General features: G+C 38.1%; 1 protein-coding gene across 1 annotated transcript in view; it reads left to right on the top strand.

Annotated features, from left to right (window-relative positions):
* The first annotated feature begins 777 nt into the window (after positions 1-777).
* Positions 778-12,223, top strand: part of LOC575145 (GTP-binding protein Rit1-like) — a 35,155-nt gene continuing 23,709 nt past the window's right edge. The window contains exons 1-2 of the mRNA XM_030990535.1: positions 778-790; positions 2,643-2,699. Of these exons, the coding sequence (XP_030846395.1) occupies positions 778-790; positions 2,643-2,699 (70 nt within the window). The remainder of the gene's footprint in view (positions 791-2,642; positions 2,700-12,223) is intronic.

The raw sequence follows: 12,223 nt of genomic DNA on the forward strand, positions 1-12,223 counted from the left end.
ACTGATAACACGTAGGGCCATGCATATCAGATTTAACATTGTTAAACGACGCCTTTAAAGGCAACGGATTCGGTTGATATTCATTGAGTATTCGTCAGAAATACGAAATAAAAGATTAGCATGATAATCATAGATATACATCATCTACTTGAGATATGAAACTACCGCAATACCATGGCTCCCGGGTCTTGTAGTTGTAGTAGTGGCGGATATTTTGCCTGACTGCTAAGAAAACATAAATGCTTGTTGGTAAGCAACCAGACGGCCGACGGATTTAGGTCCTCACCGAGGGACCTGGTAATGAGGATTAATGCCTTACCAAAGGGCACTAGCGCATCGACTTGGTTTCGAACCCGGGTCACCAGATAACGAGACCACTGCGCTATCGACTGAGCTATCGCGCCTTGATTTCATCAGTTGTATTATTGAAGAAAAACATACTTACCTATCATTAGAGAAAGAGAGAAGGGGTGGGAAAGAGGAAGCAAGTATGAAAGAAAGAAAGAAAGAAAGGGAAAGTGGGGGAAGGAGAAGGGGAAGTCAGACAGAACTTCAACGAGGGAGAGATAGAGAGGGGAGGGGAGGGAAGAGAGAGGAATCGAAAGAGAGAGAGAGAGAGAGAGAGAGAGAGAGATGAACCAACTTATCATAGGGAACTCGCTTGGATTACTTTTACAAATGTTTTAAAATACATTTTGTTCCAGTCACTTTTCTTTGATTGCGACTATCATTACTATGTTTTTCTTTCTATAACTCCTACTACCAAGGGACGCCAACATGATTCCGGTTGGTCTTTTAGATTGTTGATTTCTTTTCGACGTTAGCGGCAAAATGCAATTCTGAAGATTGTATCGGTGTACATTTTGCTTGTCATGCTTGTTGTGAAAATTTAATTTGTCTGTCGGTTCTTTCATTAAACACCTCTACATATCTTCCTCCTCTTCATCTTTTGCTTCTTCTCTTCATTCTTCTCCTCTTCCTCCTCCTCCTCCTCCTCTTCCTCTTCCTTCTCCTTCTTCTTCTTCAACCCCTTCTTCCTCTACCTCTTCTCCTCCTTCTCCGCATCCATCTTCCTTTTCTACCCTTTCTTTTTTCTTTTTCTTCTTTGTTCTCTTATTATATCTTTAGCCTGCAGCCAATCGTCACTTTCATCATCCTCTATCAATCTAGCTCTAAAGGTCTAGAAAACCAATGATTAGTCCGAGCTATGTTCGTACTCATGATCCCACGTCTTGCTTACTCCGATTACTTTAATGAACATTGGGGATGCCTGGAAATAAAACATACTGTATTTCTGTTTTTCGTTTTGGTTGATGCCTATCAACTATTGCAGTCATATTGATAGTCAAAGGGGAATGGTCAAACTAGCTTGTCCTGCCGTATATCAACTTCCAAAGTAGCTAAACATATATCAACTTCCAAAGTAGCTAAACATACAGTTTAAAGGAACGGTAGGATTGTAGGTTAAGCAACCAGGGAACCGACGGCGTTAAGTCCTCTCCAGGGTACTCGGTAATGAGGATAAATGCCTAATCAAAATGTATTAGCGCATCGACTTGGTACGAGACTATTACTGAGCCATGGAGCCTACCTGTGTTACCTGTGGGGGGGGGGGGGGGAGTTGTATTGTTTATAGTTTGATGGCAAAATGTTTGTCCCCGTTTTCCATGACATCGAAAAAAAGAAAAAGAAAAACCTTGACTATGTACAATCTTTTTTACGACTTCGAACTTTCGAAATAATTCACCTAATAACTTAGAAGCACCAACTAACTTGGCTTCTTGGCTTTTCAAGCGATTATTGAGTTTAGAAAAGTGAACGGCTCCAGGATATCAATTACCTGGCGGGAAATTGGGCAGGTTGCGTATCGAATTTCTTAATTTTGAAGTTCGATCCTCTCCCTATACCCCAAATAAGAGATTATAATTATAGGGTCGCTCTAGCGAAGAGAACCTCGATACAGGCCTACGGGAAAGTGTGTTTATAGACTGGGACTGCTAAGTAAAGGGAAATCGAACCTTGGTAATGAGTTAATTTGTACGAAGGCAGAAATATAAGGCTAAAGAGAAATGCGAAAACTTGAAATAAATCGGATAAATGATGAGGGAGTTACCAATGTTTTAGATATGATATCACTAAATCTACACAAATCTCAATTTTCACCGAAGCATGGTCATAGCCCAAATTTTTGGAGCACCGACATACTGCTAAAATTGTGTTTTAATAGATGTTCCCTTTTGGTTCATGAGATATATGTGTATAACCATAATAACAAAAAAAAACATGAGTCATTTTTATAGAAAATAATAGTCTGTGGGTGTACTATTTATGACTTAATAAATTTAATAAATTCATATTCGTGTTTAATAATATGCGTGTGTGGGCTCGCGTGTATAGGGCTCGCGCGTGTGTGTGTGTTTTAAACAGCATGACTACATTATGTTCTACAATAATTGTCTGTATAACAATTAAAACAAAAATAGTTGTGTTTGTTTTATGTAATATTTGATAATTTTTATAACATTGTTTGTATAAATCAAGTCTAATAAAAACAAACACTATACGATTCAATTTAATTTTAAATTTAGTATGCAACTCGACGTATTTATTTATAATTTTCTTATTTCGTTATTCGTTTACAGCTCTGGTAGTACGATACCTGACTCACCGATACATCGGCGACTACGATCCTGATCTAGGTGAGTGATTTCATAATATTGGTAGGGTATCTGGGGAGGGGGGAGGTACAGGGGCACAGGGGCACTTTACCCTCCCCCAGTTGTATATAGTTGATGCACAGTAGTGTAAAAGTGAAATAGTCTGCCCACAACGTCTCCTTCTGTTGAAAGTGCTCACGAAGTACCACTATTAATTTGATCTGATTAGATATGATCATTAATTACCTAAATTAATGTCGTATGGATACAGCACATAAATATGGACTACATACATATTGGGTAAATTGAACTAATGGAATAATAATAGCATAATGTTATAATGAGCTGAAAGTTACTTTATAATAGGATCGCATTAAGTACACCTGGATTAAGAGTGACAACTCTATAACAATATCTTACCAAAGTACTAGCCAGCGTTGGGACTCGAACCGCGGACCATTTTGATCCACAGTCTTGAAGCGTATCCACTAGACCACGAAACTCAAGCATCCCTGAGCCTCAAATCTCGCCGGTCCTCTTATTCATTATGAATGCTTCTAGTCCACGTGTTCCCTGTCTGCCTAACTAATTCCACCCTAATGCAATTATAGTATTTAGCCTACATCGCAAACTAAAATAAAACGTGAAAGGCATACATTTTATTAAACTCTCTAATCTTCTTCCCACCCTTTTATAAATTTCTCCTCCCCATATCCACTTAACGCCCGCAAGCAATATAACCCAATTTCTAAAATGTTTATTTCATACAAGCGAAGGTATAGATAGATAGATAGATAGATATTTGGTTTTATTCAAGTACTGATTAAAAAGTCCGAAGACTAAACAAGTCAGTTAACAATATAAAATGCATAACAAAAAATATAACAAGGTAAAAAAACACATGGATGAATTAAATCATTAATAAGTTAAACAAAATATAATAAGTATATAAGTACATAATAATAAGTAAATAAATAAGTATATACAATTACCATAAATAATTATATATAATACGATCATTGCTACAGTGAAAGGACTTGGAATTCAAATTAGAAACAAATTAAAACAGCTTTGGGAGATCATACTATTACCATAAATAATTATATATAATACGATCATTGCTATAGTGAAAGGACTTGGAAAATTAAAAACAAATTAAAACAGCTTTGGGAGATCATACAATTACCATGAATAATTATATATAATGTGATCATTGCTAAAGTGAAAGGACTTGGAATTCAAATTAAAAACAAATTAAAACAGCTTTGGGAGATCAAACAATTACCATAAGTAATTATATATAATGTGATCATTGCTATAGTGAAAGGACTTGGAATTCAAATTAAAAACAAATTAAAACAGCTTTGGGAGATCACATTAATACTAATGCTTGAGATAATCATTATGCAATAATTAATTAACATTTAAAAATTCACAATGGCGAACATATGAGGGCATAACTAAGAAGTTGAATTCAAAAGTTGTATAAAGTAAGGAATGGGAGAAAGCTTGCGTCTTTGAGTTCGTATACGAGATAATGTCATGTGTGTAGAGTTCCGAAGATTGCGACCTGTGATTGATTTTCTACTTTGTGGCAAGAGATGGCGATGGTCAGGAGAGGTTAAAACTGATTTGGCAAATTTAGTTGCTAGTTCGAGACGCCTATTACTAAGGGATTCTAGTTTTAAAGTTTTGAGGAGTTCACTATATGGCAGTAAATTTAGTCACTTCATGTGCGGGGATGAAGGTAGATCATTGTGTATGGCGGGGGGAGGGGGATGCCTTAATTTTCAGAAGATTCAGTTAAACATTTCAAAATAAAAGAAAAGAAGAGAAAACATACTAAAAACATCAGTTATGCGACTTACCGACAATGCTACGAATTGAGAATGTATTAATAGAAGATTTTTTGTTTTCAATTTATTTAATTATCATTGATATATTATTGATTTTGTTATAATGTTTTGATTTGTTTCATTTTTATATCTTATCGTTTATTTGTATTTTGTATCGCCATAACAAAAATACATGAATGTAAGTTTCATAAAATTAAAGTCTACATTAAATCTCAACCTATAACAAATAAAGAGAGAGGGAGAGATAAAGAGAGGGGAGACGGGGAGGGAGAGAGAGAGAGAGAGAGAGAGAGAGAGAGAGAGAGAGAGAGAAGGGGCAAAACGAAAATCTGTTATATTACTTTTATTTTCGGCTTTTATATAGACAGATCATCTTACAATAGACGGATTGCCCTTAACCAATACTAGGCAATATAATTTGAAATATCAATGGCGGTCGTGGAGGTTGTAAACGGAAGCAGTTTCCTCGCATCAAATAGGTTAAGTGCGATATTAATCAAAGTAAATTCTGTTTACTGTCATGCACTGGAGACAGAGAGACAAAGAGACAGAGAGAGACAGGGAGACAGAGAGAGGGAGGCAGAGACTGAGGCAGAGAGACAGAGACAGAGAGACAGACAGAGAGTGAGAGAGAGAGAGAGACGGTGTTTGGGGTGTGGGTGCGCGCATATGTGGGGAGGGGTGCGTGTGCGTATGTTGGAGGGGGAATGCGTGTGCGTGTGTGGGTGTGTGTGAGTAGACAGAAATTGATGTGCTGCCCACGAGGCGCTCATGTTATCTTTACATTTAAAGAAAGGGGAGGGAGACACAGAGAGAGGGATGGAGAGAGAGAGAGAGAGAGAGAGACACACACACACACACACACACATGCACGCGCGTGCACACACAAAGGGACATAAGCAGATTCAAATACAGAGAGACAGACAGACATATATACAAAGAGAGAGAGAGAGAGAGAGAGAGAGAGAGAGACAGACAGACAGACAGAGAGAGAGAGAGAGAGAGAGAGAGAGAGAGAGAGGGGGGGGGGAATTCTGGCACCTTCTTGCAGAATTGATTAGAATGAATTCGCTGATTGAAAGAACTCCCGTTCGCGGAAAATGGTTGTTTATTGAGAATGGTGTAGTGTTGGTCAATCTATTGAATTGAGGGATAAAAAATTATTGGGAGGGGGAGCATCGGTCATGCTCGATGGATGAAATTTAAATAAACGATGCCACCGATTTATAGGATGTGATGTGGTAGATCATCCTATCGTAATCTTTATTTTTGCAGAGAGAGAGAGAGAGAGAGAGAGAGAGAGAGAGAGAGAGAAACAAAGGATGATACGAAAACAACGCAGTTATTCATTTACAAGCACCAAAATAGAACCTACATGTATACACTATCTTAATTTACTGCTTTTATCCAGATGGTGACAGTTTGTACCATCATTATTTCCGGGAAATGTTCAACAAACATGTTGTTTGCGTTGGACCTCATACTTTTAAATAAGAATTCTGGAAATTCTTAATTCTGAGTAATCAATAGTTTAATAGGAGTAGGAAGGCTTTCGCTTTTTTCACAGTGTGACGTCACAGTACGAGCTGGGAATTTATATAATTCGTTTTTTTTTTTTTTAAATAAGGGTGTTTGTGTGGCTTTCTTTCTTTCTCTGGCATTTAATGACCATAATCTTCCAATAAAAGCCATTTATGTAAACATGTTGTTTTGTATGGTTGGGCATAGCGGTGTTAAGTACAAAGCCTTCAAATCTAAATTTATTTGTTTTCATTGTAGGAAAAATGTAGTAAATATGGTTATTTTAATCACTGGTATGAAGGCAATTTAAGTATTATGGCATTTTTTTATAGGGAGACTTGCGAAAACATGTTGTTTCATTATTTGGACTTATTTGAAAAAAAGGAATGAAGGCTTGTTTTTCCCTACTCGGAATGTATTATGTTTTCTAGAATGTTTTTGTTTTACATGGTTTGAAAGTTTTTGTAAAAGTAATTGTTTTCCATATGATATGAGTACAATAATAATAATATGTTTGTTTCGAAACTGCAACTGAGCAATTGACATGAGAAGCCCCAATCATGCCTCTTCCCTCTTCTCTCTCTCCTTATTTCTCTCTCTCTCTTTCTTTCTCTCTATGTCTCTGTCTCTCTTTCTCTTTCTCTCTCTCTCTCTCTCTCTCTCTCTGTTTCTCTGTTTCACGCGCGCTCCTTTTCCCTACTCTTTCCCACACTCTTCTTAAAGCTCCTTCACCCCCCTCTCTTCTCCTTTCTTCACCCCCCCCCTCTCTCTCTCTCTCTCTCTCTCTCCCATCTCGCAGCTTAAACTGTCATCCCTCCCTGTTTCGTTTCGCGTCTGGAAATATTTGATATTTATTTTCTTCTCCATGCTTCATAATATCTATTGGCAATGCGAACACGCTTAGATACATCAATCAAGGGTGTTAAAGAGAAGGTTGAGTTCTGGGAAGAGGTGAACAATAATTTTTGAGCGTTATATTATGGAAGAACATCAGATAAGACATGTTCCCTGAAAAAGCATGGCTCTTCGAATGCCTTCATATTCTAAATATGTCATGTAACATCGTAAAAATCCGGGTAGGATTTTTACCCCCATGTGTTCGTGTGGTCCCATATACATCTTTCTGTGTACAGTGTTTGTAACTTTACCAAGACTTGGCGAAATTTCTTATCATTTTGATGATTCCAGAACCTTGCAATACACACAAATTCTTAAATGCTAGATGATCGACCTTTTCTGGTAGATTCCACACCGTTTCTTTTACCATGCAATCGCATGACCAGAACTCAACTTCATCTTTAAGTAAACGATAGGCTCTTCCTCTTTCCATGAATGCTCAAATTAAACAAGATGACTAGAATACGTGGATGGTGATGAATGATGTTGATAGATAAAATAAATTGTTGATTTTGTCGATGATGAGGGAGTCCGGGACACTGTTGATGTTAACATGACTTGGTGGAGAGAGCTGAAGAGCGCAGCCGGATGTTGCAAAAGCACGATGCAAATAATATTGTAGAACAGCATCTGAGGAACTAACACTTCAACACGTTCTGCTTCTAGTTAGTTTCCTTTTCTCGTGCCTTTTCTATTATATTTGTCGTTTCATTGCATATTTTTGTAATATAGTTATTCATTGTATTATGTTTTGCATAAGAAATAAAATCATTTGAATCAATAATCTATGACACTTATAATTAGGAGGGATGAATTAGCGGTACATGTATGCGAAACCTAATATTGATATGCGGGCTAAATATATAATAATAAATAATATATATACAAATATAAGGAGAGGGGGAGAGAGAGAGAGAGAGAGAGAGAGAGAGAGAGAGAGAGAGAGAGAGAGAGAGAGAGGGGAGAGAGGGAGAGAGAGAGAGAGAGAGAGAGAGAGAGAGGGGGGAAGTATAAGAAATCTGATATATATTTTGGGAGGTAACATCCTTATGATTGAAAGAGGGAGGGAAAAGGAGGGGATAGCAAAAAGGAAGTATGAGAGAAAGGGGTGGGAGGAGAGAGAGAGAGAGAGAGAGAGAGAGAGAGAGAGAGAGGAAGGAAGAGAGATAGAGAGGAGAGAGAGAGAGAGAGATAAAGAGAGAGCGGTGACATAGGGAATGGCGATTATAACCCAAGCTGGTGTGATCTATAGAGTAAATAAAGGATTCGAGTAGAGCATCTATCACCCAACACAGAGGTGGATTACATACTGACCTGTCAAACAACACTCAATTTATTACGAAAAGTAACAGCCACCAATGAGGAGGTGTGAATGAATAGTTGAAATGAGGGTCAAGATTCATCGATTATGGCCGAAGATATATAGGGCTCCTCTCCCAAATGAACAGTCGAGAGGGAAAAAAATTAAAGAAATGAAAACAAAAACAAAAACAAAGTTCAACTGCGTACGTGCGTTACGAAGCAATTACAACATTGTGCATTTGAAATATATATGTTACTATACTGAAACAGTTCTCTTTATATCACAGCGATATTATTTTCTTTCTTTGTTTCTTCGTGTTTCTGTGCGTTTGTTTGTTTTGTTGATTGGTTGGTTTTTTGTTTGTTTGTGTTTTGTTTAGTTATTGTTTGCTGTTGTTCATCTTTAAAATCATTCTTTCCTTCCTCAGCCAGACTTTGAAAACCGCTTTTTCGCGAATTCGTAAATTCCATCCCTAAACTAAAAGTCACTTTTAATGTCGTGCCAAGTTTGCGTCTCTTCTCGTAACTGTGTACCCGTGTTAATATTCTGGAGATTAAAAAGCCCTTATCCTCCATGCTTCGTGTAAAATAATGTTGCACCGTGCACTAGTGGTAAGGAGGCTGGTTGTGTTTTTTTGTAAGAAAATAAAGTAAAGAAAGAACAGAGAAGGGTTGTTACTTGATTTTATGTGTGTTCATTGCCAATCTATGAGTCGAGTGAAATCGAAAAAAGGGCTAAATTACCATTAAGTGGTGACCCTTTACAGATACCGTACCTATATGTAGAAGCAGAAGTTTATAATTTATTGATCACTGATCTTAACTTCCAGGGTAACGGTGACCTGACGATTGATTTATTAATCTCAAGCTTCAACCTTCCTGTAAAAGACCCTTTAATGGCCTTTTAATCCATTATTGTTATCGAATTTTTCATCTTATGTTGAAGGAGGCCAAATTTGTTTCTTGTCTTTCTTTTCCACTGTTATTTTCTTTTTGTGTGCGTATACTTCTGCAAATAATAAGGATCAAGGAAAGATACTAGAATAAAAGGGAAGAAACATAATGAAGATAAAGTAGAGAAAGGAAAAGAAAACACTCGTCTGGAGAGCTATAATGAGTTAGATAACTATGAACCGGTTACTGCAAAATTTGACAAATTGAATGAAACTCTCATTTGACTGTAAACAATATTTCGTTATTCTTTCTATTCTTCTTCTTCTTCTTCTTCTTCTTCTTCTTCTTCTTTCTTCTTCTTCTTCTTCTTCTTCTTCTTCTCTTCTTCTTCTTCTTTCTCTTTTTCCTACTTCTCCTTTTTTATCATATCAGTTTCATTATTGAATGTTTTGATTTATTATTAACCTATGTGACATTGCAAATGCACTATTGGCATGTATATTATGTTGCAGTTTCATTCGTAAATTCAAGATGTATCAGCTTTTAGCTGGGATATTGATTTTTTTTTAAAATCAATAACCTCGTGAATTAAATTAATAAATAAGTAATAAAACAGGAGGCATCATGGATTATGGCGAGAAAAAAAAACATGACTGAGAAATGCAGCTATCAGAAAAACATGTTGAATGTTTACTTACTTATAGGTAATTGCTTTAGTAATTTAGTTACTTTTTCGTTCATAATCAATATCTTTAAAGCTCCCCATATCTCTCTCTCTCTCTCTCCCCCTCCTTGTGCTATGTCTACCGACTTTGTTGCCCAGCAAAAACTGTTTCTATCCTTTACGAATGGCTCCTTCCGGGTCTAACATGAGATCATTCCCTCCTCTCTCTCTTTCTATCTCTCTCTCCCTCTCTCTGCCTCTTTCTATCCCTCTACCTCTGTCTCTTTCTGTCTCTCCCTGTCTCTCTGTATCTCTCTGTCTCTCTCTGTATGTCTGTCTGTCTCTCTCTCTCTCTCTCCCTCTGTCTCTCTCTCTCTCTCTCTCCCCCTCTCTCGCTCTCCTATTTGGACATAATATATATATACATAATATCCTTCCGTTCAACAATAGTGCCAACGTTTTTTCTTCTTTCAATTTCATAAAGCTTTCCCAGGGTAGCTTTTAATCATATATATTTATTTCTCTTAATACTTTTACAAGCTTTACAATTAAATGCTCGGCGTGGAGTCAGGTGTTATCCCCTTAAGTAAGATCCCGTTATCAATTTCTGACCCGAAACGTAATTATGATCCATTTTGTCGCATTATTTCCACTGAAGTATCACGAAATGCCCACGGCCTTCAAACTAAAGTGTTAAATTGCCATTTAAGGGTGGAGGACAGCGTTTTCGAAATGGAAGGCTTGGTATAGATTAAACACAATTATATGCAGCTATGTATTTGCATAACCCATTTGAAGAAAAAATATTTGCATCTGCACAAGTCCTAACGTACACGCGTTCTTAGTTTAATTGTTTTCGTAAAGGCATGCAGCGTATACTCCGCTTGGTCGATAAACTTAACATTAACGATGAGGAGTACGTGCCTGCATTCAAATCTTAAAACACACAAAATTGCTGATCATTTCCTTTAACATGTTTTCTCGATAAACAAATATTTTCTAAAGGACCGGCAATCGTACGCTCCCTTTGCTTGATTTGATGCTAATAAAGCGCGGCATTTTACGAGAGCATAAAATGGAAACCACTTTGGAAGATTCATATTTTGTCCCACCGACGCAGGGTATACATAATAGATGAGCTGATTGCGCCATGAGCGTCATTGAAGCATTGTATCATAACGTTGCCGCCATGTTATGTCTGGTCAGAGGCCCTCCAGCCTGAGAGCCCTTAGAGTACATCAATCTGATGGTTCGGGGCTCCGGATGGCCTCAGAGTCAGAGCCCTTGGGGGCGTACATCAATCTTTTGTTAAGGGATACAGTATGGCCTGAGAGTCCTTGGAGGGGGGGGGATACATCAATATGATTGTTTGGGGCTTCTCATGGCCTCAGAGCCCTTAGGGGGTATACATCAATCTGATGGTTGGGGGCTCTAGGTGGCCTCAGAGCCCTTGGGGGCGTTCATCAATCTTTTGTTTAGGGGCACAGCATGCCCTGAGAGTCCTTGAAGGGGGAAGGTATACATCAATCTGATGATTGGGGGCTCAGCATGGCCTCAGAGCCCTTAGGGGTATACATCGATCTCCTGAATGGGGCACCGCATGGTGTAGCCAGCTAGTTGAAATCTTTAGTAGAAGCGGCAATCTGATGCCCGGCCGGGGGGGGGGGGGGGGCGCAGGGGGGGGGGCATATAATCATCTGCTGTTATTTAAAAAGGCAAATTACTAGAGGGACCTTGAACCTCAGGCATTGGTGAAATATACAAATTGTTTATTAGATCACTGTTTTCTTGTGACCTTTTAAAATCGTTTCTTCTTCTTTTTTCCAATGACTTCCAATCTCGAGTCTTTTCACCGGCTATACCCTTTTGTCATTTTCTGTTAGAGTGCTCAGTACCCTAAGAACCAAAGTAACCACCAGGCTAGGAGACGGAGTGACGGTCCGTTCGCCTTCTGAAAACTTTTCTGAGGTGTTAACTACACCGTCAGCCCATGGGAAGACAAGGACGAGACCGAAATTAGGCCTTCTCGAAACTTTCCAAAGATTAACTTGACCGACAGCCCACGAGACTGACAGCCACGAGCCCTACATATCCTTACCTTCTTATGCATTGTCATTTATTCCTTTGTTTTGTCGGTCTTTTGGGCTGCTGTCTCGTGAAACTTTTTGTTAAAGTGGGTCCTGTGGGCTATCGGCAAATGGGATGACCTCGGCCAGGATCACAAGTTAGACTTCAGGTAATGATAACTGGTGATCATGGCAAACATAGAGTTCTATAACAGGTAGGGACTACTCTTGAACAAACAGTTATTGCCAAACATATCCCAATGTTTATGTTTTCTTTATTCATCTCACCCGATCATGTTTCATGTTTTTGTATGTTGACTTGATGGACTTTAATAAAGTTATTGTGCGACCCTCATTTTTAAGCCT

This window comes from Strongylocentrotus purpuratus, unplaced genomic scaffold, assembly GCF_000002235.5.
Source record: "Strongylocentrotus purpuratus isolate Spur 01 unplaced genomic scaffold, Spur_5.0 spur5_contig_844, whole genome shotgun sequence".
In the NCBI taxonomy this organism is placed as follows: domain Eukaryota; kingdom Metazoa; phylum Echinodermata; class Echinoidea; order Camarodonta; family Strongylocentrotidae; genus Strongylocentrotus; species Strongylocentrotus purpuratus.